General features: G+C 37.5%; 1 protein-coding gene across 2 annotated transcripts in view; it reads left to right on the top strand.

The window, feature by feature from the left end:
- STX8 (syntaxin 8) overlaps positions 1-24198 on the top strand; it is a 235765-nt gene that overhangs the window by 118695 nt on the left and 92872 nt on the right. For both annotated transcript variants that reach the window (XM_088801921.1, XM_019755240.3), the window contains exon 7: positions 23102-23203. In XM_088801921.1, coding sequence (XP_088658047.1) covers positions 23102-23203 — 102 coding nt within the window. The remainder of the gene's footprint in view (positions 1-23101; positions 23204-24198) is intronic.

Genomic DNA, 24198 nt, shown 5'->3' on the forward strand with positions numbered 1-24198 from the left:
TGGCCTCCGACATTTTTAGATAATGCATCTCATTAGTAAAAATTATGAACCACCTTCTAGAGTATTATTTTATAATTACATTTATAAAATTATACGTACTACTGTTCCTTCTATTATGTGTCTCCTAAAATTAGAAATTAGAAATGGTGAAGATTTAAAAATAAATACAGCATATAAATTGAAGTTTTCGTTTTTTTCTTCTACATTCCAATGAATCATCTTGCATACCCCAGTTTGTAGATTATTGGCTTAAATGACCATCTTGGTTTAAATTTCTCCCTCTTTTTCCCAACAGAAATGGAACCTAGTAAGGAAATGATGCTGTTATGTATATTGTTTTAACATTGATTATCCTGGACTAAGTAACACAGCAATTTTCCAGTGTGCAATTTGGAAACAGCTGAAGTGGTTCTGAGACTCACAAACCGAGTTTACTTGAAAACTTTGTGATGAATAAGGTAAAACGATTGCTCTTAAAACAAAGCAACGGATTAAGCTTTTTTTTTACAGTTAAGGGAACATCCGTCTTATAACCAGGGATTTTAGTGTCTTTATACTGGATCAGATGCTTTTTTCAGATCTAGACACGGTCTGAAAAATAAGACAGTTTGGAAGGTGCTTGGGAAAGTTCTAAGTAGCTCCCCAGTGGGGAGGCCTTTGTTCTGAAGGAAGAGGCCCGCCTTTAGGGGTTAATCAGAGGGACACAGGCAACATCATTCACTGCTGCTATCGGTCAGAGAGAAAAGTTCACATCTGGGCGTTACTGACCACCAGGCCCTTTCTCGAGGTCCTTTCAGAAGTGATATATTGTCAAGTATCCCAAGAGCACAAACCTCTAGTGTAGATTTACTGGGGGAAAATGCTCCCTGTCCATATGATAAAGTTATATATTTATTTTCTTTGAAACTCAGGTAGGTAACAATTCAGGACTTATGGTATTAATAGATACTTGAGCAAACATGCTAGCAAGTAATAACATGCTAGTGTTTAAATTTGCACGTAACAGTGTCTGGTGTAAAGTTTGTTGGTCGCTTGGCGAGTGAATGTGTTTAGGTTTTTTACCAGGTAGATTGGTATAGTATTGCAATACCAAGTTGGGAAGCCTGTAACAATTATGTAGTTTCTGCTTTCCTCCCATTCGTTACACTGTACACATAAGTCTTTTTTCCTCTTTGCATGTTATATTTCATGATAAAAATGTTTTTAAACATTTTAGGGGAAAGAAATGGAACGAAGTAAATACCATACATGGACTTTGTTTTCTTTGGAGGTTTCTGGGTAATATGCTTAAATTTCCTTTGTCAAGCTGAAGCATAAACATTAAAGTGTTTGCTTGTCAACACATGGAATTCGGTAATTAATTTATATTTAGAGAACCCTTTCCAGTTTTGAACATTTTAGGGAACGAGGTTTCCAAATGTATCTTGCTAACAGCCAAGAACAGCTGCATTTATGCAGTTTTTCAGATGGCTTCTCTGTGACATCTGTGAAAATAGACAACTTCAGTAACTAAGCATGCCATGATTGCATGGCATGTTACGGCATTTTATGATGTATGGGGGCCAGTCTCCACTGTAACTGAACGGTGTGCTGATTTATACAAAAATACTTATTTTACTTTACATCTGAATTTTAACTTGACATTTACTAGATAAATGGTAAGGATGGAAACTTCAATTTAGCGAAAAGTGTAAAATTCATTACTTAATTTTTGTCTATACATGCTGAAATTAGGGAATAAAAAGATGATTCCTTATCAGCAGATTTAACTTGGGATGCGAGTTAACAAATCAGTCATAAACGAGGATGGCTCCCTGGCAGTGTTGTGATAACCACTATGAGTCAGAAATAAAAGAAGCTCAGCATCTGTGCCATTCATCCAAACATGGAACAGAATTGATGGTATTGGGGTGAGATGGGAGCAGGGGGAGCAACACCTGCACACCAACCGCTTTGGTCTGTTCTCTGGCCAAAGTGTTTTTTGGATTTCTTTCACTCGAGTTTCATTTCTCCTCCTCCCCCAATCCTTCGTATTTACGATTCGTAGGAAAAGATCAATCTTTTAAAAATTAGCTGGCTAATTAGAGGTGGCCATGGGACAGTTTCTAACTTTACCGATAGATGGTCAGATAATTAAATGTGGCAAGGGAGATTTCTCTCACTGTTGTACCGACTCTCTTAGTTTTTACTAATAAAAAGCATTCACGAGGGAGAAACCACAGACCTGATCTTCCCCCCACCCCAGTGCTTCCAATTAGGGATCTATTATCTCATTCCAGATAATTGGAAAAGGATATTCAAAATACTACTTCGTGTAAATATGGTTTTTGCCTGCATTCTATTACTAGGAGTTCTGAACACATCTGGAGTGAGGGCCGCCCCAGGGACATTGCAGCATGCTGTTTGGGTTGGCACAGTGACATTATAGTATATGCCAATTTGTAATGGCTTTTGGAAACAGACAGTTTTAAACTCTCCCTGAACTATTCCCCCGAGAAATTATTCAATTAAGTACAACTAAAATTAATGTTTAGCATTTTTTTGTTTAAATAAAATAGGCAACTAAAAGGAAAATCTGTGGTCCATGCTCATGCTCTTATTTTAGTCTAAAGTCAAACTCCTAAGAAACAGTTGTGTGTTGCCAGATCCTCCTTTCCTCGTTCACACTGTACACATGTCTCTGTTGCTGCCTCGGCAGTTGTAGGCACCAAGGTTGTCCAGTTGCCACCCCTTCCAGCACCATCCTGACGACTATAGAGAAAAGAAAACTGGAAGGACTCCTTTCTCTGTCTTCTAAGTCACCAGTCACTTCTCAAACTCCAGTGCACATAAGTATCATGGAGGGGATCTTGTTAAAACGCAGGTTTTGATTCATTAATTCTGAAGTGGGCCCTGAGATGCTGCATGTCTAACCAGCCCCCTGGGGGTACCCCTGCTGCTGGCCAGGGGACCACACTGGAGTAGTGAGGTGCTAAGCAGTAGTGGGGATGTTTTGGGGGCAGGTACCTGGACTTAACTTTGATTTCCAATTTGTGGCTTGGCCCTGAGTACATTCGGGTAGCTATGACTCTTAGTTATTTTTTTTCCTTGTATATCCTTGTTTATTTCTCAGAATTCCCAGTTCTCCTGGAACTTCATAGGGCACCACCCCCGCCAGGCTGTTTTGAAAATAAACACATTTCTAATTCATTAATTGCAGGAGATAATAGCTTCAGTTCTTTTGTCATATGTCTTCCTGAAATGCAGATGCATTACCTACCTCCTTTTCTCTGATACATCCTTTTGTAGTCTTGTTATAAAGAAGGGAAAGAAAAGTTAACCTGATGTTCTTTAGTCTCTGTTCTTAAATGTGTAGGCCAGAGCCCTGGTGAGTGAAAGGACGTGTGAGTCAGTGTGGCTTTGCGGGTTTTAGCCAAGCATCATTACTTTCAAGGTTTGGCCTCTCGGCTCTGAGGTCCAGGACGGGGATGGTCAGCTTTTTCAAGGGTGGTCTACTCGGGACACGGTTATAATCCATACAGGGTGAAATCTCTTGAAAGACTGATTCACAACTCAGGGTGGTTCTTTATCTGGATATGAGAGGACATCCTACAGGAATGACTACAGTACTTATGACTGGCTCTCCTGTCCTTGTATCAAAGACTAGTTTGTTGTCAGAGAACTACTAGATAAAGATTGACACATCTTTGTAGAGGCCACCACTTACACCCGTCTGATCTTCCTGCCATACATGAGTCCAGAGTCTCGTTCCTCAGATCAGTACGGCGTCCATTAGAAAATTTTTTAAGCCTTCAAACTCTCCCTCTTTCAGTCCATCCTTTGTTTTGTTCTAGCTCAATAATTTTATTTGTAAAATACAGTTCTGATCATGTCCCTTGCTTGCTAAAACCCTTCAGTGGTTCTTCATTGCCTCCGCAGTGTTTCCAAGATATTCATGATTTTTTGTCATATTCACCTGCAGTGCTATTCATTTAAAGTTCTTCTTTGGACTTAATTTTTTTAAATAAAATACTAATTTTTATCAAAAGAACACATCTCTGTAATTTGAAAAATCAGAGAGATTTAGGCTTAGGAGAAGCAGGCATTCTCCCCATCAGACCCTCCCCACCTCAAAGTCCTTCCCCTGAGAAATAGTGCTTCTAATTCTTTCAGTGGTTTATATGTCCATATTTATAGTGCAATATTTATATTTCAAAATAATGTGCTGCTATTTTTTAATGTTTTCAATCTTAGACTCTGTTGACTTCCTCCTGAGGAAGATGTTAAGTTAACCTGCAGCAATCCTGTACATACACACTTCCCCTGTCCCCCCATTGCTCACACATTTTAGTTAAATCAGTGTTTATGGAATTATGACTATGTAAATGTTATTCATGGCCGAGCCACAGTTTGTACTAGAATTAGATGTTTTTTTCACTGTACCCTTTTCCCTTTAAAGTCAGTAATTGCCTCTTTCTTATTTTTTAATTTGCTTAGTTGTTTTTTTATTGATACTTTTTCATCTCTCCCTCCCCTTACCCTCCCCCCCCAAAAAAAAACCCTCTGATAGAATTGTGAAATTCCTTTCAATATAGATAAACACTGTTGGTAGCTGTCCTAGCCCATTCCAGCTGCTATAACAAAATAGCACGGACTGGGAGGCTTATAAACAACAGAAATTTATTTCTCAGTTTTGGAGTCTGGAAGTCTGAACCAGGTGCCAGGTGGTCAGGTGAGGGCCCTCCTCCAGTCTGCAGATTTCTCCTTGTGTCCTCATGTGGCAGAAGGGGTTAGGGAGCTCTGTGGGGTCTCCTTTATAAGGCATTAATCCCATTCATGAGGGCTCCACCCTCATGGTTTAAGTCCCTCCCAAGGGCCCTGCCTCCTAATACCATCACCTTGGGGGTTAGGATTTCAACATTTGAATTGTGGGGCGGTGGATAGCACAGTTCAGGCCAGAACAGTAGTCTGTCAGTTTCATCTTGTGATTGGAGTCTTTTATCTCCCTGGTTTAATTTGAACTGACTGTATTCAGGCCACTGCCTTACTGCTCAGGGATGTCCCTGCACCATCGCACTGGGGATTCAATGCCTTTTGTCTCTCTTTGATGTATATCCCCTGTTTTCTGGATCTCAAGTCTTCCTCTTTCTTCCCTCTCCCCTTTTTGGTGAAACACATTCTCCGGGAACTTCCAAAAAAAAGGGTGAAGGGGAGGTAAAAAAAACTTTAAGAGTTTCCACATCTGAAAATTACTTTATTTTCCCTCCATGTTTGATTGAAAGAATGACTGCATTCTAGGTTGGAGTCGATTCTCTCAGAATTTTGAAGGCATTCTTCCATTAGCTTCCAGCTTTCAGGGTTGTTTTTGAAAGGACTGCCATTCTGATTTCCATTGTGTATGAGCTATTTTTAATTCCATTTCTCTCTGAAAATTTCTGAAATCCTTCCATTGCTGGTGTTCTGAAATTTCACAATGGTATGGGTGTGACTTTTTTTCATTCATTGCTCTGAACACCTCATACTCACTTTTCATCAGGGAACTCATGTCCTTAAATTTGGGGAAACTTTCTTGTATTATTTTATTGTTAATTTCCACATGATTTTTCTCATTTCTCTCTCGTTATAGCTCCGTATAGTTGTCATTATTGGGCCTCAAAAATTAATCCTCCTTTTAATTAAAATTTTTTCTCTCATATTTCATTGCTTTGTCTTATTGCTTTATTTCTTAAATGATGTCCTCAACTCTGTCTTCCTTCCAATTCTTTCCTTCCCCCTCCCACTCTCACTATCTTATCTTTTAAAAAATTGTTTTTTCTTTTCATTCGGAAATAATTTCACAGGCAGTTGTAAAGGTGGTACAGTGGTCTCATATACCGTCACCCTGTTTCTCTCAATGGTTACATCTTATATTATTATAGTATAATATCAAACCAGGAATTTGACATTGGTATGTGTGTAGTTCTATATCCTTTTATCACAAATATGTAGATTCATGTAACCATTTTCACAATCCAGAATCAGAACGATTATTGCTATCCTAATTTCTAAGAACTCTTTCTGTCTCTGAAAGTTCCTTTTTACCCTTTTGTTATAATTTTTGGATACACTGTCTTCTCTTACCGCTCTCGATGTGTGTGTGTCTCAAAAAAAAAAAAAAAAAAGTTTGTTTTGGAACCTTTTTTCAAATGTCTGTTGATTCTAAATGCTCATATTTAAAAGCTAGGCACCAAAAGTTTATTGGAAGGACTGTGTTGGCTGAAGTTTAACTTACGGGCCTCACTTTAGAGCAGTGGAGAGGAGACCCAATATGCCATTATAGGAGTTTCAAACATCCGCGTATATGGTATACATCTTTTCTTTTGGGCTCGTCCGTTTCTGGAAAATAACCCTCCAGTCGCTTCCTAGGGGGTGTCTGCCCCTAGAGTTCTGGATGCTTATTGGAGAAAGACATTCAGGGAGGAGGAGGAGTGAGTTGGGGCTCACATATTTTAGTAAGTACCCTTTTACTTAGTACTCCTCTTTTTATTACATCATTCCCAGTTACTCAGCGGCGCCCAATGTCCCAGACACAGAGCTCCCCAACTGGGATTCAGACCTCATTGGAGAAGGTGTGGAATTTTCCACAGCCCAGTGAATGGCAGAGAAGTTCGCTGGGTTTCCCGGGCCAGATCTAGTGGTCCATAGAAAACACTGCTCTTGGGGTGAAGGTGAACTGAGGCCAACTGACGAGGAACCACAACCATGACTGGTGAGCAGGAAACACCCCCAGGGCCAAAGACAGGCAGAGGCTGGTATGCGGGCACACCGTGGGAGTCCTGGCCCTGGGAGCTGGCCCACTGGCAGGATGGTGCAGGGTGTCGGCGTCTGGAGGGCTGTGGCAAAGTGGTCACCAAACTAAGGCTGTGTGTTCACTAAGGGGTTTACTGCTCTGGGCTCACAGCTGGGACCCAGTACCACTCGATATTTTCATACCCATGGTCACTAGGACAGGCACAGCAGCCAGAAGAAGAAAAAACACTAGCACACCTGATCATGAAGTGGCCCTTTTCCTCTTGCATTGTCTCTCCAGCGCCCCCTTCTGAGCGCTCCCTGCAAAGGAGAGAAGCTTACCGTTCAGCCCATTAGTACAGAGTCAGTAGAGTGGCAATAAATTGATAACTGGCATAGAGGAATGAAACATAATGCGAAGTATCAGTCTGTTGATACATTTTATAAAATTGGGATATGTTTAAGTCAGCAGTTCTTTAATGGGACCCCCTACCACCACCATTTTTAGTTATACTACGCTTCATGTAGTACTTTGCATTTGGATTTTTTTTCTGTGCTTGGAGAGCTTAAAAATACATGTAAAATAAGACACAAGGATTATTTAAGATGTATGTAAAATCAGAAAGTCAAAGATACATGGGTGGGCTGTGGCTCTAAGAGACCTGCCTGAAATATATCTGCCTCAGAAAAATGTTAGCATAGATTTCTTTCCTTTACACCTTTTCAGAATAGAGAAACACACCTCAAATGTGTCCGGAATAGGAAAACTAGTTGGAAAGGGGTAGGTAACTTTTCTGTAAAGGAGAAATGTTCTCTTGAGTAAAAAATGTTTCTTCTTCAAGTGACTGTTTTAAAAAAAAAACCCACAAGAGTACATGATTAGTTTCAGCTTTCTGACTGATAAATGTCATGGTACTGACTCTCTCAGAACCTAAGTCTTAAGCAACCATCTGGGCTTTATTGGAGGTCTTCTATAAGAAAGGGAAATATGGAGAAACCAAGGTGATGTTCCTATGGAATGGGAAAAATGCAGACTATGTTTAGTCTGGAGTTAGACATAGACCTGAAATTTGAGACATAAGAGTCATGAGCTACTGAGTAAAGCTTTTGAATTGAAATCTTCTTGTGTGTTATTGCTTACTTGGGGGTAGGGGCGCTGGGGAGGGGTCACTTAGACAACACATAACCTGTGTGGGCTTGTTTTGACATCTATAAACTACTACAACAGTTTCCGTATCTACTTTTCAAGATTGTCAGGAGTATCAGGTGAGATAATAAATGATTACTGTGCATTAAAATTGCATTACCGTCATCATAACTATTTTAAAAATTCTTTGTCTATATGAAATTCATTTGAAAGAGGGAGAGTAAGCCCTAACTTAGAAATAACGCCGTTTTATGAGTTTCATAAAAAGCTTGTCTGTTTTGTTGAGGTCGAAAAGGAAGAACCCAGAAATAATGTTCAAGACTTTCTCCATTCATCATGTTCTCTTTTTGGACTTATATATTTTGTTCTAAGAATTTGAATATGCTCTAAATATTCAGTAGCCAGAACAGACATGGAAATGCAAGGCTGTGACCTCCTCTTAGCATTCTTGAGTCCCAGAAGAAAGGAAATTACTCAGAGAGACAGATCCTGTTAGATTTGAGATGTAGGCTGTTTTTCAAAGGGGGCTGAGATCTAATAGTTTGGGTCTAGATATTTTATGAGAGACTATTGAGAAGCTTAAGTGATGAAATGAAGGTATAAAAATTGTCCAGGGTTTTGTATAGTCAGTTGTGATGGGGGGGAAATTTAGCAGATGATGTTGGCTCAGTTGGAAGTTGTATTCTTGACCACAGTCATGACATTAGATCATCATGATAATGACCAACAAGATATAGCATAACAACAAGTGACAACTATACATTTTTAGAACAATTACAAATAAGATTATGTTTTAGTTTTATAGCATTTAAATAATTCCACTGACTATGCAAAAAAGCCCTAAGTTACTACAAAGTGTATACACAGCATACAGAAACACTCAACTAGATCATAAATTTGGCTTATTAAACTAATATGTTCATTGTAGTAAATAATAAACATTTACTTAATAGTTTAGAAGATATTTTATAGGGGAAACTTGAATGATCTCATCTTTCAAACAAAACAGAACAGAACAAACAAGGCAGTCTTGGAATGTTTGATCAGATATCTTCTTTTTCCTTTCTGAATGTGATTTTTTAAAAAGCCTCTGGAATCAGACAGATTGCAATTTAGACCAACTTTGCCACTTACCAGCTGTGTAACTGCAAATCACTTGACCTCTTTGAGCTTCGTCTCTAGTAACACTTGCCTCACAAGGTTCTCCTAAGGATTAACAGAAATAGTATATTGCTCTCAGGAGCCTCTTGAGAATTCATACATTCCCTTACTGCAAGGGAATGCATGAATGTGTTCTCACTCTTGCATATAAATAGGGATCCTAAGAAAACTGGAGAAATAGGCCTGCTGACATTTCTTATGGAACCTGAGGATCGTATGGATATCTTTAGTGGAAATTCAATTGGCCAAATGTGTGAATCTATTATATTTCTGGATTCTTTTCTGTTCATTGATCTTTTGTCCATACCATACTGTCTTGATTGCTGTGGCTTTATAGGAAGCTTTGAAATCAGGTGGTATAACTTTTCCAACTCTGGGTTTGTTTAAATTTTTCCCAAAACATTGATTGCATGTGGTGAGACTAATAGACATCTTTACCTTGTTCCTGATCTTGGGGAAAATGTTTAATGTGTCCTCTTTAAATATGTTAGCTGTGGGTTCTAAAAAATTTATAATAGACTTTATTCTTTAGAACAGTTGCAGATTTACAGAACGATTGAGAAGATAGTACAAGAGGGTTTCCATACACTCCACACTTAATTTCCTCTGTTACTAACGTCTTACATTAGCATGGCATATGTTTTACATTTAATGAAACAATGTTGATATGTAATTATTAACTAAAGTCCATAGTTTATTCAGATTTCTTTAGTTTTTACCTAATGTCCTTTTTCTTAGGATCTCATCCAGGACATCACATTACATTTTATTGTCATGTCTCTAGGCTCCTCTCGGCTGTGGCTGTTTCTCGGACTCTCTGTTTTTGATGATACTGCACATACTGGTCAGGTATTTTGTAGGATGCTACACAGCTAGACTTTGTCTGATGTTTTTCTCATAAGATTGGAGTTATGAGTTATTAGGAGAAAGACCACAGAGGTAAAGTGCCATTTTCACCATATCATGTCAAGGGTACACACTGTCAACATGATTTGTCACTGTTAACATTAAGTTTGATCACCTGGCCGAGGTAGTGCTTGTCAGGCGTCTCCACTGCAACATTTCTGCTTCCCCACTCCTCATTTCCAAATGCCGTTCCTTGAAAGGAAGTCACTACATGCAACCCACACCTAAGGAGTGAGGAATAATACGCCCCTCTCTTTGAAGACAAGTATCTACATAAAATGTTTGGAATTCTGCATGGGAGATTTGTCTCTGCTTTCCCATTTATGAATTTATTCAATCATATTTTTATATCAGTATAGACTCATGAATTTATTTTATACTTTTGGCTCTAACTCCAAACTATTTTGTTGCTCAAATTCTTCCAGCTTTGGCCATTGAGAGCTCTTCTGGTTTGCAACTTTGACATACCCCCACCAATGTTGGTGGTTTTTGTTTGTTTTTTAAAGCACTTCTTTTGTTTCTGGTATTACCAGATACTTCAGGCTCATCTTGTCTATTTCCTGCCCCAGTCCTAGAATTAGCCATTTCTTTTTATTGGAAAATGGTATTAGGAACTAAGATCTGGGTGCTAAGTGTGCTCATTGCTATGAGGGTGTTGCTTTTTAAATTTTTTTCTCAGTTGACAAAGCACTGAAATACATATATGTTTATTAATCTGTATGTATACGCATATTTATATGTTAAGCTAAACATGAGTTTATACTGATGTCTAACTCTAATCCATTACCACATGGATCATTCCAGCCTCATCCCCTTGATTACCTTTAAATTCCCACTGCAACAGTGAGAAGTTGGCTCCCACCATCCATCACCTATTTCCTTAATTATTCAGTTTCAATATGCATATAAGCAGTATATGAATTAAGTCATACCCCTGTGGAAAACAACTTTATCAACTAGAATACAGTGCTTATGTGCAGTTCCTTTTGTCTTTAGTCTTACAAACTCCACTCATTTCCAAAGTAACCTAGGTCAGCACCTTTCTTTCCACACCTTCCAGTGATGCTGTTTTGTCAGCCTATTATATTTACCCAGCTATTTACCATTTCTATTGCTCTTCCTTCATTTCTTATGTTCCAGATTTCGTAGTGGTATGATTTCCCTTCTGTCTGAAAAAACTTCCCTTAGCAGTTTTCTGTTTTGGTCAGCTGACAACAGATTCTCTTGTTACTTCATCTGACACTGTCTTTCTTCCACCTTCATTCCTGAAGGATATTTCCACTGGATATAGAATTCTGTGTTGACAGTTCTTTTCTTTCAGTACTTTAAAAATGTTACCCTTCCTTTTTCTTTCAACTCTTTGTTCACCTGTAAGTAATGTGTCTTTACCTTTAAGTAATGTGTCAAATTTTTCTTTGGTTGTTTTCAAGATTTTTTTTCTTTGTCTTTAGTGTTCAGCAGTTTGGGTATGATGTGTCTGGGCATGGATTTCTTTGCGTTTATCTTGTTTGTGGTTTGCTGAGCTTTTTGAATGTGTAGGTTTATGTTTTCTGCAAAATTGAGAATTCCAGCCATTGTTTCCTTAAATATTTTTGTTGCCCCACACTTTTTTCCTCTCCATCTCAGACTCTGATGATATGTTTGACCTTTTGTCATTTTCCCACAGTCCCTGGGCTATGATAATCCCTCCCCTCACTCTCTTTTCTCCTTATTGTTCAGATAGTATAATTTTTATTGACCTATTTTCCAGTTCATTGCATCTTTCCTCTGTTACCTTCATACTGCTGTTGAGCCCTTCCAGTGAGGTTTTCTAAGTTGATTATTGTATTTTTCATTTTCAAAATTTGCATTTGGTTCTCCACTATATTTTTTGTTTTTCTTGCTGAAAGTTTTTGTCTTTTCATTTGTTTCAGGAGTGTTCACCTTGAATGTTGGGACATTTTTATTATAGCTGCATTAAAGTCTTTGTCAGATAATTCTGACAACTGTGTCATCAGCATTGGCATCTGTGGATTGTCTTTCCTCATGCATCTTGAGATTTTATGGTTGTTCATATGCTGAGTAATTTTGGATTATATCTTGGACATTTTGATTATTATGTTATAAGACTCTGGCTCTTTTTAAATCCTACAGGGATGGTGATACTTTTTTGTTTTAGCATGCATTTGATTTGATTGGGTTAAGGCCACAAGTTCCAACTAGCTTTCTGTGGGTTGTGGTTCTAGTGTCAATTAAGTTTTCAAAGCTTTTGCAGTGCTGTTTGGATCGTCCCATAAGTATGCCAGTCAGTGGCCAATCTGGGAGTGGATGGTTTTCTGCCCTGTAGTTCATCTCCGTACACAGTTCAGAGGAGTCCAGGAGTTTATAAACAACTTTAATGGGTTTCTTTCCTAAGCTCCTCCCTCTCCATGATCTTCTTAGTACTTTGTGGTCTCTTAGGTCTCCCTTTTTGTTCCTTCAGCCTGAAATTTGGGGCTTCAGTTGTCCCTTTCAGCTGTGCACTTCCCACCTATATTTACTAGTTACTTTTCTTTTTCTTTAACCCAACCTGAGTCTGTGATATATTTTTTCTTTTGGCTTTTTATTTAAAGTTATTTTTTTAAATCTATAGAAAAGTTGAAGGTATGCCCTTTGTTTTTGCTTTCTTTGTATATGTATACTTTTTTTGCAGTAAACCATTTGAAAGTAAGGTGAGGGTGTCTCCAAAATACTTCAACATGTATCTCCTACACTGTCATGTCGTCCTATGTAACTACAAGATCATTAGCATATCCAAGAAACTTAATTTTGATATGGTAATATTGTTTACAATGGAGTCCATATTTAAATTTCTCCAATTGCCCCAATGATGTCCTTTAATTACTTTATTTTTTGAGGGGTCACTCCAGCATTCAGTCAGAGATTGAAGATTGCATTTATTTGTTATGTCTTTTTAATGTCCTTTAATTTAGAACATCTCCCACTGCCTTTTTATGCCATTGACATTTTTAAAGCGTTCATACCAGTTGTGTTATAGGATTTCCCACAGTGTGGATTTGTCTGAGTATTTCCTTATGATTAGATTTAAATAAAATATTTTTGGTGAAAAGACCACATAAGTATTAGTTGTATACTTTTCATTTCATTCATTACATGAGATCTAAAATGACACTTTGTCCCATTATTGCTGATACATTTACTCAGTTGGTTAAGGGGATATCTGCCATATTTCTTCATTGTAAACGTACCTCCTCCCTTCTCTCCCCCCTTTAACTAAGAAGGAATCCATGCGGAGATACTTTGAGACAATGAATATGCTGGTTCCTAACAACCCTTCACCCAGTTGCTTTAACATCAGTTGATGATCTTCGAAGAATCAATTATGACATAGGTGGTTGCAAAATGCTGTGAATCTTTGACTCCTGTGGGTAATAAAACTATACAGAAAGGCAGAGAAGTGATTATATAAAAATCAGAATGGTAGTTGCTTTAGGGGAAAAGGGAGAAGGTAGTGATTAGTTGCGAGCTCAGGGAGGAGTGAAAGGGGAGGGAGAAGAAGGGTGTTGAGGTTCTCACAGCTTCCTTTTTCTTGACCTAGGTGATAATTAAATGGGTATTCACTCTGTAATAATTCATTGAACTGTACATATATTTTCTGTACATGTGCTTTTCTGTATATGAATTATATTTCACAACAAAAAAGTTAATTTTAACAGTTTCACAACAATATGTAAATTTGTGTTTCATTGATTCATTACTTACCATGATTTATTTTACATTTTATATTATTATATCATGATGACCAATCTTGATTTCTCTTTTTTCCATTCATTTCTTCATCATCTGAAAATACTTCTTTAAGTAACTTTTTTTTTTTCCAGGATTGGTACCTGAGTGGTATACGCACATACTTTGGGGGGTGTTATAATGATATTTGTCTCTGAAATGTTTGTCTAAGATACATGTATCTCTCAGAAAAATAATGTATAATATAAAATATTATATTTCCTAAGATGCATATATGTACACATTTGTATATGTATATATACATGTATATATACATATATCAATATATCTGTATACACATACACATACATAATGCATATATAACAGTTCATTTCAACACCCTGATCATTTATATTTTTCTGTAGCTCTGACTACTGCAGCATGCTTTCTGCAAATGGAAGCTAGTCCAGCAGGTTACACCCTCAGGCAGTGAGTATTAGAGCAGCATGGGCAAAGCTCTCAGCCATTTAGCCCCCCTAAATTGAATGTGTTATGTTAGTTACTGCATTGGTCTGTCTTTCTGCCACTCATTTTGTGCCCAGGCAGTTTGGAGCTATAATGGCTGACAAAAGGGTCCAAGTGATATTGCTCCGTTTTTTCATGAAGACATGTATGAAGATGACCTCGCTGGATTTTAAAACATGTTTTGTGGCAGCTCCAGGTGCTTTTGCAAACACCAAGGTTAAAGATGGGCAGGCAGTTAGGAATTTGGGGAAATACTCTGGCGCTGTGAAGGGCATCACAAACTTCACTGCAACACAGCAAGAGTAAATACAAATTTAAAAATGATTCAATGATAGCTCGATGAGGCTCTGGCCAAAGCCATGTGCTGGCTTCAGGAGCCCCAAACAGAAGTGAGTGGTTACCTTTGCATGATGTTCTAAGAACCTGACTGTCATACACTTGTACCGTTTTTTTTCCGTTAGTGCGCCTGTTTCCATGACCTCGTTCCCTGTGTTAACCAGCTGGGTGAGTGCTTTCTGACTCCTTGCACAGCCATGCCTTCCTTTCATCCATGAGCACCCACCATAGCGTGGCTAGATTTTTGAAGCCTTACGTCACAGCCTTTGTCCCTCACCTTTTTAACTCCACTGTCTTCTGATATTTAGTGTTTCACAGGAACAGTCTGATGCCAGTTGAATTTTTTGGAGTTTTCTTTAATTCTTTCATTTTCTTAATTTCAGAAGCCGTGAAGCCCTCTTCTTTGCCTACTATTTGATGCTTCAGCATTTTTTTCTCTTTATTCTGAAATTCAGAAATTTCATGAGGTATTTCTAGAACTTTTTCATTATTGTTATTCTGAACTCATTGAGTTTTTTCATATTAAGGCTCAAGTGTTTTTTCAACTCAAAGAAAATTTTTTTATTTGGTTATTGTTTCTATGTTCCTGGATCTTTGATCCCTGTCTCTTGTTTTTTTCATTTACCAATATTTTGTCCTCTGTGACCTTTTTCTGTGACTTCTGGGAGATAATTCAAGCTTGTTTTCTAAATCTCTTATTTAGATCACAATCTATTTAACTGCCTTCCTTGTGGTTTTTAATTTGACAGTGTGTGTCTATCTGGATACAGTGTTTAAGTTGTTCTCTCACTGTGGCTCCCTGTTCTGGTTGCACTGATTTAGTGGCCTCTTAAATCTTGGTTGTTTGTTTGTTTGTTTGTTTTTTTAAAGAAGAAACTAGTTTCTCAGATTCTGGAAGGAATTGTATTTTCTAGGGCAGAAGGGGCAAGGGAAGGGGCGAGGACGTTTCCTCAAACACTCCTCAGATGCTCCCTCATTCTGAGCTCTTTATTTACACCTGTTTGTGTGCCCGTCTTCATACACAGAGATCGGTGTCTGCCTCTTGTTAGGAGCTGGGAAGGGTGCTGTCTATTTATCTCTAAGTTATGAATATTTATAAAAATTTAGAAAGAAATCTATCTAGAAACCCAGTTAATATATAACAACTGACATATTTAGTGTCAGACAAGGAATTTTTGGCACTTGACTTTCTTACAGTAACACAAGCAAAACGATGTATCTGGGTAGGTCAGGCCCGGATGAAGGAAGAACAAAAGTCCTGGGTCCATAGCAGGGAGGAAGAAGGACAGGAGCCTGTGCTTTCTGCCTCGCCTGGCCCACCTGCCCCTGCTTAAGATGCGAGCAGGTGTGGCCAAGGGGATTTCTCCTAGGCCTTCAAAGCCTGAGTGCTTCCCAGAGGCTCTGCTTGGGGTGTGGAGTTTCCCACCAACTGCCGTGCCCTACGTAAGTTATTGCTTTTCCTTTGCTGAGTCACAGATTGGTCTTCTGTAATATATTTGACCCTTTTTCCTAAAGGTCAACCCCCCACCTCATTTTTAGTTTCCGTTACAGGGGATAGAGGGAGGTAAACTAATACCCTGAAGAAAAGCTCTTTATTCACTGTTTGCTTTTTTTTTTTTAACATTTGTCTTCAAATGTTATTAGCAATATAAGCAAAAGGCATAACATAATGATTTTACAACTGCCAGCATCCATTATGAATACAAAAATGCACCAAACTTACCTGAAAATATACAGCACACTTTCTGCCTTTGTGTGGAATTTATTGAGACTGTAATTGGGAGTAGAAAAAAATAAATATAATTGGAGTCATAGTTTGATACCATATAGTATTTGTTGCTGCTTTTGATTTCTGTTACGTTTGCATCATGCTTTACATTGTCCATTTTTCCCATTCTGTGTTGGAGTGGCACTTAGTGTCTCAAATTAACACATGATTAAAATATAAGCTTCTCCTGGAAACCGAATGCAAATACTTACCAGGAAGCTAAATATCAGTTCCTCTTTGGAGGCTGGACTGTCAGGAATCTGAAAGAGTCAGCTGGTTGTTTCTCAACCTGTGCTCTGAAACCTGTGTTTAATTTGCTCATAATAGACTGTGGTTAGGGGAATTCCCACCTTAGAGGCCAGTGGGCTGCAGGGTGGGGATTCCCCCAGCCTCCCTGCCCTGGGAAAACTTCTTTTCAGGTCAATGACTGACAAGTGGAGTAATTCTATCAAACTAACCAAGAGTGGCAGTATAAACCTTTAAAAACTGATTTGGCAATATGTTTCTAATTCCATGCAGCAGTCATAATCACACTTCGTTAACTTAAGGAAATGATACAAAAGGAAAATGATAATGGAGGAAAGAATGCATTGACTCATTGTGTAGAAATAGAGAAGCGTTCTAAGTGTTTCACAATGGGCTAGTTTTAATGAATGTTTATTTAAGAGAATGAAAATTTTGTATTGCAATTATACAAAAATATATATGTTTATGTCAAATCTTAGACGGGAACACAGAAGTGATTACTGGGGTGTTTGGATAATTTGTTACTTCCCCCCCTCCCATTTATAAACTGCAATTAAATAACTCTCATAATTTAAAAATAGAGTTGTTGAAAAAAAAAAACACAAAAAAACTAGTAATCAGAAAAGGTTTACCAACCAAAATGAAAAACTTTGCATTTATTCTGATATTAAAACATTAACCCCTTCAATGTTGACTACTGATTTTTTGCTGAACTAATCTGCTACAAAAGTTTTATTTACCTCTAAGTTGTGAATATTTACAAATTTAGAAAGAAATCTAGCTAGAAACCCAGTTAATATGTAACAGCTGACATAGTGTCAGACAAGGAATTTTTTGCACTTGACTTATAGTGACAGAAGCAAAACAATGTATCTGGAGCCTTACATCACATTTTAGGATGAATACTGTGCCCAAAGCGCCAAGATGTCATAAGATCTAGAAATTGCTTTCTTTGAGGATCTGCTAATGGCTGGAGCTAAGTGTCTTTAGTCTAGAAGAGGAGGCTACAGAGGTATGTGCAGAGAATTGCCTTGTGGAAGAAAGAATAGTGGAATTGTGTTGTTCTAGAAATAACTAAGTTGAAAGGAGGCAGATTTTCAGCTCAATATACAGAACCTTGTAATAATTAGTCACCCTCCAGCGCAGCTGTGGAACTGATTTTCTCATGAGTTTCCACGTTACTAGTCGCTGGGAGTGTTCAACAAAAGGTTAACCATCCCACTACCAGGGGTATTGTGAAAGGAAGGGAAACCCAAGATGATCCCATGACTTCTTGCTGCTCTAAAATTTTGTTCTTCTAGGTCATTTGCTTTGTCTTTCTAGCATGTGTGCATGTAGGCCTGCCTGCCTTCTTTGCTTCCTCCCTGGAAAATCTTAGGAGAATCATAATATTGTAAACTTTTAAATTTTTTTCAGACTTACATTTTTAATTGAGGTATAATTTGCATACAATAAAATACACAAATCTTTGGTGTTCAGTTCTATGTGTTTTGACAACTGTATACATTTGTGTGACTATTTAGAACATTTCCATCATCCAGAAAATTCTCTCATGTCCCTTTCTAGTCAATCCTTCCACCCCTCCACCCCCCCCAGGAGGTAACTACTTTCTGGTTTCTATGCAGTAGATTAAGTTTATCTTTATACTGCATATAAATGGAATCGTGAAGTGTATATTGATTTTATTTTTTTAATTTTAATCCACAAAATGCTTCTGAGATTTATACAGTTGTTTTTATTGTTGAATAGTATTCCATTGTCTGGAATGGAATTTTCTTATTCATTCTCCTATCGGTGGATATTTGGGTTCTAATGAATAAGGCTGGTGTGTGTGTGTATTTTTTTTTTTTAATCTGTTTTTATTTTTGTTTGGTAAATATCTCGGAGTAAAATTTCTGGGTCATAGTAGATATATGGTTAACTCGATTAAACTGACAAACACTTGTACAATTACCTTTGTACCAGATCTTCCCCAATAATTAGTATTGTCAGTCTTTAATTTTAGCCTTTCGGTAGGTGTGAAGTGGTACCCATTGTGGTTTAAATTTGCATTTCCCTAATGACTGTTGATGTTGAGTTCCTTTCCATGTGCTTTCTTAGCCATTTGTGTATCTTCTTTTACAAAACATCTGTTCAGATCTTTTGCCTATTTTAAAATTATATTGCCTTTCTATTGTTAATATATAGGAGTTCTTTACATATTCTAGATACAAATCGTTAGATATGTGAGCTGTAAATATTTAACAGTCTGTGGTTTGCTTATTAAGTTTGGTAGTGATATCTTTGAATGAGCAGAAAATTTTTATTTTCATGCAGTCCAGTTGACCAGTTTCTTGTCTTTCGTGGACAGACTTTTTATGTTCTGTCCAAGAATTTTTGCTCATCTAAGGTCATGAAGATTTTGTTGTTGTTTTTTCTAGAAGCTTTACAATTCCAGGTTTTACAGTTAGATCTATGCACCATCTCAAGTTAATTTGTGTGTATAGTGGGAGGAAAGGATAAAGATTCTTTTTATTTCTCCATACAGACATCCAGTTTTCCCAGCATTATTTATTGAAAAGGCCATTCTTTTCCTATTTGACTGATTTTGTTATTATTGACAAGTTTGTTGAGAATTAACTGAGTGTGCAGTCTCTCTGGGCTCTTGTTTTGATGCATTGATCAATTTGTCAATACTTATTCCAGTATCACAGTATCTTGATTATTATATATTTGTAATAAACCTTGAATTTTGGTAATATAATACCTCCACCTTTAGTTTTTTCTTTGTCAGAATTATTTTGGTAATTCTAAACATGTGCATTCCATGTATATTTTAGAATTGGCTTGCCAATTTCATTTTAAAAGCCTGCTAGGAGTTTGATTGGGATTGCATTGAATCTATAGATCAATTGAAGAGAATGAACATATAACTTTAAAATATTGAGTCTTTCAATCTATGAACATGGTACAGCTCTCCATTCATTTAGGTCGGCTTTAATTTCTCCCACAATGCTTTATAGTTTTTGTTATAGAGGTCTTGCACATCTTTTGTCAGATTTATTTCTAAGTATTTGATGTAGTTTTTGATGCTATTTTAAATAATATTGTTTTTACTTTCATTTTCAGTTGCTTGTCACAAGTATATGGAAATATATTGCTCTTTATAATTGACTTTGTATCTGCAGATTTGTTAAATTCACTTATTCTAGTAGTTTTAAAATAGAGCCCATAGAGTATTCTACGTACACAATCATGTCAGATATTCATATTTACAAATATACATATTTACATTTTCCTTTAAAAACTTTTTTGCCTTCTTTTTTCTTACTAAACAGTGTGGGACTTCTACTAAAATGTTCAACAGAAGTCATCAGAGCAGTTAGTTTTGCCTTGTTCCCGATCTTAGAGAAAAAGCGTTCAACGTTTCCCGTTAAGTACGATGTCAGCTCTGAGTTTTTCATAGCTGTCCTTCGTCAGGTTGAAGAAGCTGCCTTTCATCCCTAGTTTGTTGAGAATTTGTAACGTGAATGAACAACTGAATTTTGTCAGATCCTTTATGCATTTATTGAAATGATCATTGATTATCTCCTTTAGTCTGATCATTGGTTTTTATATCGTTCTTCTTTTCTAATACGTGTTTAAAGCGATACACTTTCCTCTAAGCACTGCTTTAGTTGCGTTCTACAAACTTTTTTTATTTTGGATTGTCATTATCACTCAGTTCGCAACTTTTTCTGCTTTCTCTCATGATTTGATTTTTGTCCCGTGGGTTATTTAGAGGTGGCTTCCTAGATAGTGAAATATTGGGGATTTTTCCGTTTTTGACACATGTGTTCTTTCATCATGATGAAAAGTTCCTTTTTATCTCTGGTCAGACTCCTCGGCCTGAAGTCTATCTGATCTGATGTTAATAAAACCATGCCAGCTTCCCCATGCAAACACTTTCTATGATTTATGTTTAAAGCGAGTTTCTTGTGAAAGCATATAGTTGTGTTGTCTTTTTAAAAAAAACCTTTCCTGACATTCTGTGCCTTTTCCAGAGCAGTTTGTCCATTTATATTTAATTGACTACTACTATAGTTGGGTTTAAGTCTGCCATGTAGATATTTATGTTCTTTTTGTCCTGTCAGTTTTCTGTTTGCTATACCTCCTTTCTGCCTTCTGTTGAGTGAGTCGTGCATTTTTACTATTTAGTTTTATTCCCTCTATTGATTTTTTATTTTTTTAAACTCTCAGTGGTGGTGGTGGTGAGTGTGGGTGTAAGTTTTGGTTTTCTTTCCTTTTCTAAAAAAAAGTGATGGCTTAGAGCTTTGTTGTTCAATATAAGAGTCACCAGCCATGTGTGGCTATTTAAATTTTAATTAATTAAAATATGAAAAAGTATGTCCCTGGCTACAGTATGGAGAATGAATTGAAAGGATTCAGGAGTAGAAACGGGAAGTAAATTAGGACATTGTCTTAGAAACACTGGAAAAATTTTGTGAGATCTTTTTAACAGTTTAAGAGAAATGGTGGGATTGAGAGATACTGGGAGGGAAAATCAACCAGAGTGGCTAACAAATGGAATGTCCAATGAAGGGGACGGGGAAGGGAGGTCAAGTGACTCTTAAGATTTCGATCTTGGGCGAGCAAGTGAAGGGTGGTGCCATTATTTGAGGAAAGTGAAAGAGTTGAGTTTTAGAGACCTTGAGAGTCAGATGTTTGTAGGAATTTCCAGGTAGAGAGCTAAGCAGTAGGCAGTTGGCTCTGTGTGTCAAGAATGTTGGAGAGCTATGTAGAGCAGAGAATTTTCAGGTTTTTAATTTAAATATGGTTGAACTAAAAGGTATATAAAATCACCATGGTAGTATCATAGAGAAAAAATACACAGGACTCCTGGGATCTCCAGCATTTTAGAGGAGGAGGAGAACCTATATAGAGCTTATAGATAATTGGAAGGAAAACTAGGAGAGAGTATGTCATTAAATACAAGGGAATAGAGAGTTATGAATGAATTGTTAAATAACAGTGAAAGATTTTCTAGACATGTGTTACATAAATAATATTTGATGAACTTGGCTTAGATCCACTTTTCCAAGGAGCAAGCAAAGTGCTTTGAAATTAGTCAATGCTTTTATCTTTTAAACTCCATTCATTCGTTGCCTTTATCTCTTAGTATTTTTTTTATCTTGCTGTGTACCTGGCACTCTCCTAGGGGTGGGAGATACGAGATGAATAAAAGTTATTTTCTGTTGTACTCTTTCTGTAAGAGAAAGACATGCAAACAAATAATTAGAATACAAAAGTATAAGGGTCTGTAAGTAAAACGAGGTTGTAGGAGGTGCTGCAGGAAGTTAGAAAGAGCATCGAGCTCTTCTGTGCCTTTTACAGGCTATTCTTTTTGCATGGATCACCTTTTCCTGCTTCTTCACCCATACAGCTTCAAAATTCAGCTCAAACATCATTCCAGGAACTTTCTTTTTGTTTTATTTAATTCTTAAGGAAAATGGTGACAGGTATTAGACAATGCATCTCGAAAGCAATCACTAAAAAAAGAGGAAGAGAGGGAAGGAAGGAGGAAAGGAGAATCAAAGTTGAAAAAAATAATATATACTCAACTATAAGAAATTCAAACAATACAGAAAACACAAGGAAGATTACCCAGGAACCCACGACCTAGAAATAATCATTATTAACATTATGTTAACATCATCCAGAAATGTCTTTATAGGTTTATACATATAAAAAGATAGACAGATAATTTCACATAATTAGGATCATACTATATATGCTATTTTAAATGGTAAGTGCTTAATTTCACTTTTAAAAGATTAGTATAAAAAAAAGATAAACCTTACATAAAGGATTCTTTATAAGAGATAGTAATTACTCGAAGATCCATCTAAAGTTAACAAAAAAAAATTGCATGAAACACTGATGCTTTGGTGATTTTATAAAGCTATAAGTTTCTGTGTTTTACTTTTTCACAGGTTAATATGGCTCTGCTGTGAGTGATGAAGAAATTAGCTCTTTCAATGTCTTTTTACCTTCCTCTCCTCAACCCCCCACTCCAACTGCTTCCTGGTTTTCAGCTGTAATTACGTCTTCACTGTTTATAACATTCATCTACCTTTCTTCTGTTCTCATCATCGTCTCTTACGCCATGGTCTCTGGCTTCTGCATTCTAGACTTCTTTATTTGTGTCCACCTCTTGGTTGGCTAGATTTCATCACGTAGTTTTCCTAAGAAGGACCCTGGTAGTCCCTGAAGTCTATACTGTCTGTCACCTTTATAAACTTGAGTGACAGCTTGGCTGGCCATAAACTTGTTGAGCCATGCTTTCTTTCCCCTGAATTTTGACATTTCTCTTCTGTCTCCTGGAATTGTGTTAAACCAGTCTGTTTTCTTTACTACTACTATTCCCCTCACACACACACACACACACCCCTTTTTGAATCAGAATGGCAGTTTTGAAAGAACACACAGGAGGTCCCAAGCATGGTGAACTGTTCCTGGGAAGGACCACCGCAGCTCTGATACTTTGATGTGAAGCAGAGTATGTGGGGGCATTAACCGTGCACCTTTGTTTTCCTTTCTAGAGATAATTGATGATCTTGCCAACCTGGTGGAGAACACAGATGAGAAACTTCGCACTGAAACCCGGCGTGTGACTATGGTGGACAGGAAGTCAACGTCTTGTGGTAAGAGAGCTATAGTCAAGGTTCTGCCGGCCTCATCGCCCGCGGTTCACTCTGCTTTGAGTTTCCCATGTTTGTCTCATTACTGCAGGGATTGGTTGCTCTTCTAAAAATAGGCAGACCCATTTGATGAAGCATTGAAATTGCTAAAAGATACCCATGTCTTGAAATGAATTGTTATGCTTTCAGGGGAAGTATAATGTATTATTATTATTATTATTTAATTTAAAATAAGAAACCTTTCTGTATGCTTATAGAGAATAATAGTTTGGGAAATGACATGACATTATGCAGATTGGTGGTGGTACATCTGGGTTGTAAAGGCCACTTCGCTTACTGTTGTGCTGTCTTTTAATGACAAGCTTAGTTGTTGAAGCTTAAACTCCAGAGCAGTTAAGAGCCCAGGTTCTGAATTCTGAGGGAGTTCAAATCCTACATTTGGTGATGTTACCTTTGGCAGTCACTTTACTCTGTAATACCTGGTACATCAAATGGGGAGTCACATGCCAAGAATCACCTGGAGTGATTCTTAAAATGCTGGTTCCCAGAGGTTCTGATTGAGTAGGATTGGGCTGGCGTTCAAGACTGTTCCTTGTTTAACAAGTACGCCAAACAGTTCTGGTGTAGGTACTCGCTGTTCTGCAGGAGCTCTGAGGCAGATTTTTGTGAGGTTTAAATTACATATTGCCTGTGCCCAGTGCCTTTCCAAGGTAAGTGATGGTAAGTGGTGGGGATGGTAGTAACAATCATGGTGGCTGTTATGGTGGTTCATCTCACAAAGCTGCCCCACGTTTATAAAGCTAATACTTTTGTTACAAATGGAAATGCAATAACAACAACAATGCACACACACACACACAAACTAGCGATCGGAGCCCATGCTTTGCCTAACTTGTACCCCTTTCAGTATGAAAACTACTCGTATAATGGATTCCCTCTGATCTGTATAGTTCTAGAACAAGGACCTCTGTGCGAGGGTCACCTGAGACGTACAGCTT

Source organism: Rhinolophus sinicus, chromosome 12 (assembly GCF_057876585.1).
Source record: "Rhinolophus sinicus isolate RSI-liver-muscle chromosome 12, RSI-T2T, whole genome shotgun sequence".
Taxonomy (NCBI): Eukaryota; Metazoa; Chordata; class Mammalia; order Chiroptera; family Rhinolophidae; genus Rhinolophus; species Rhinolophus sinicus.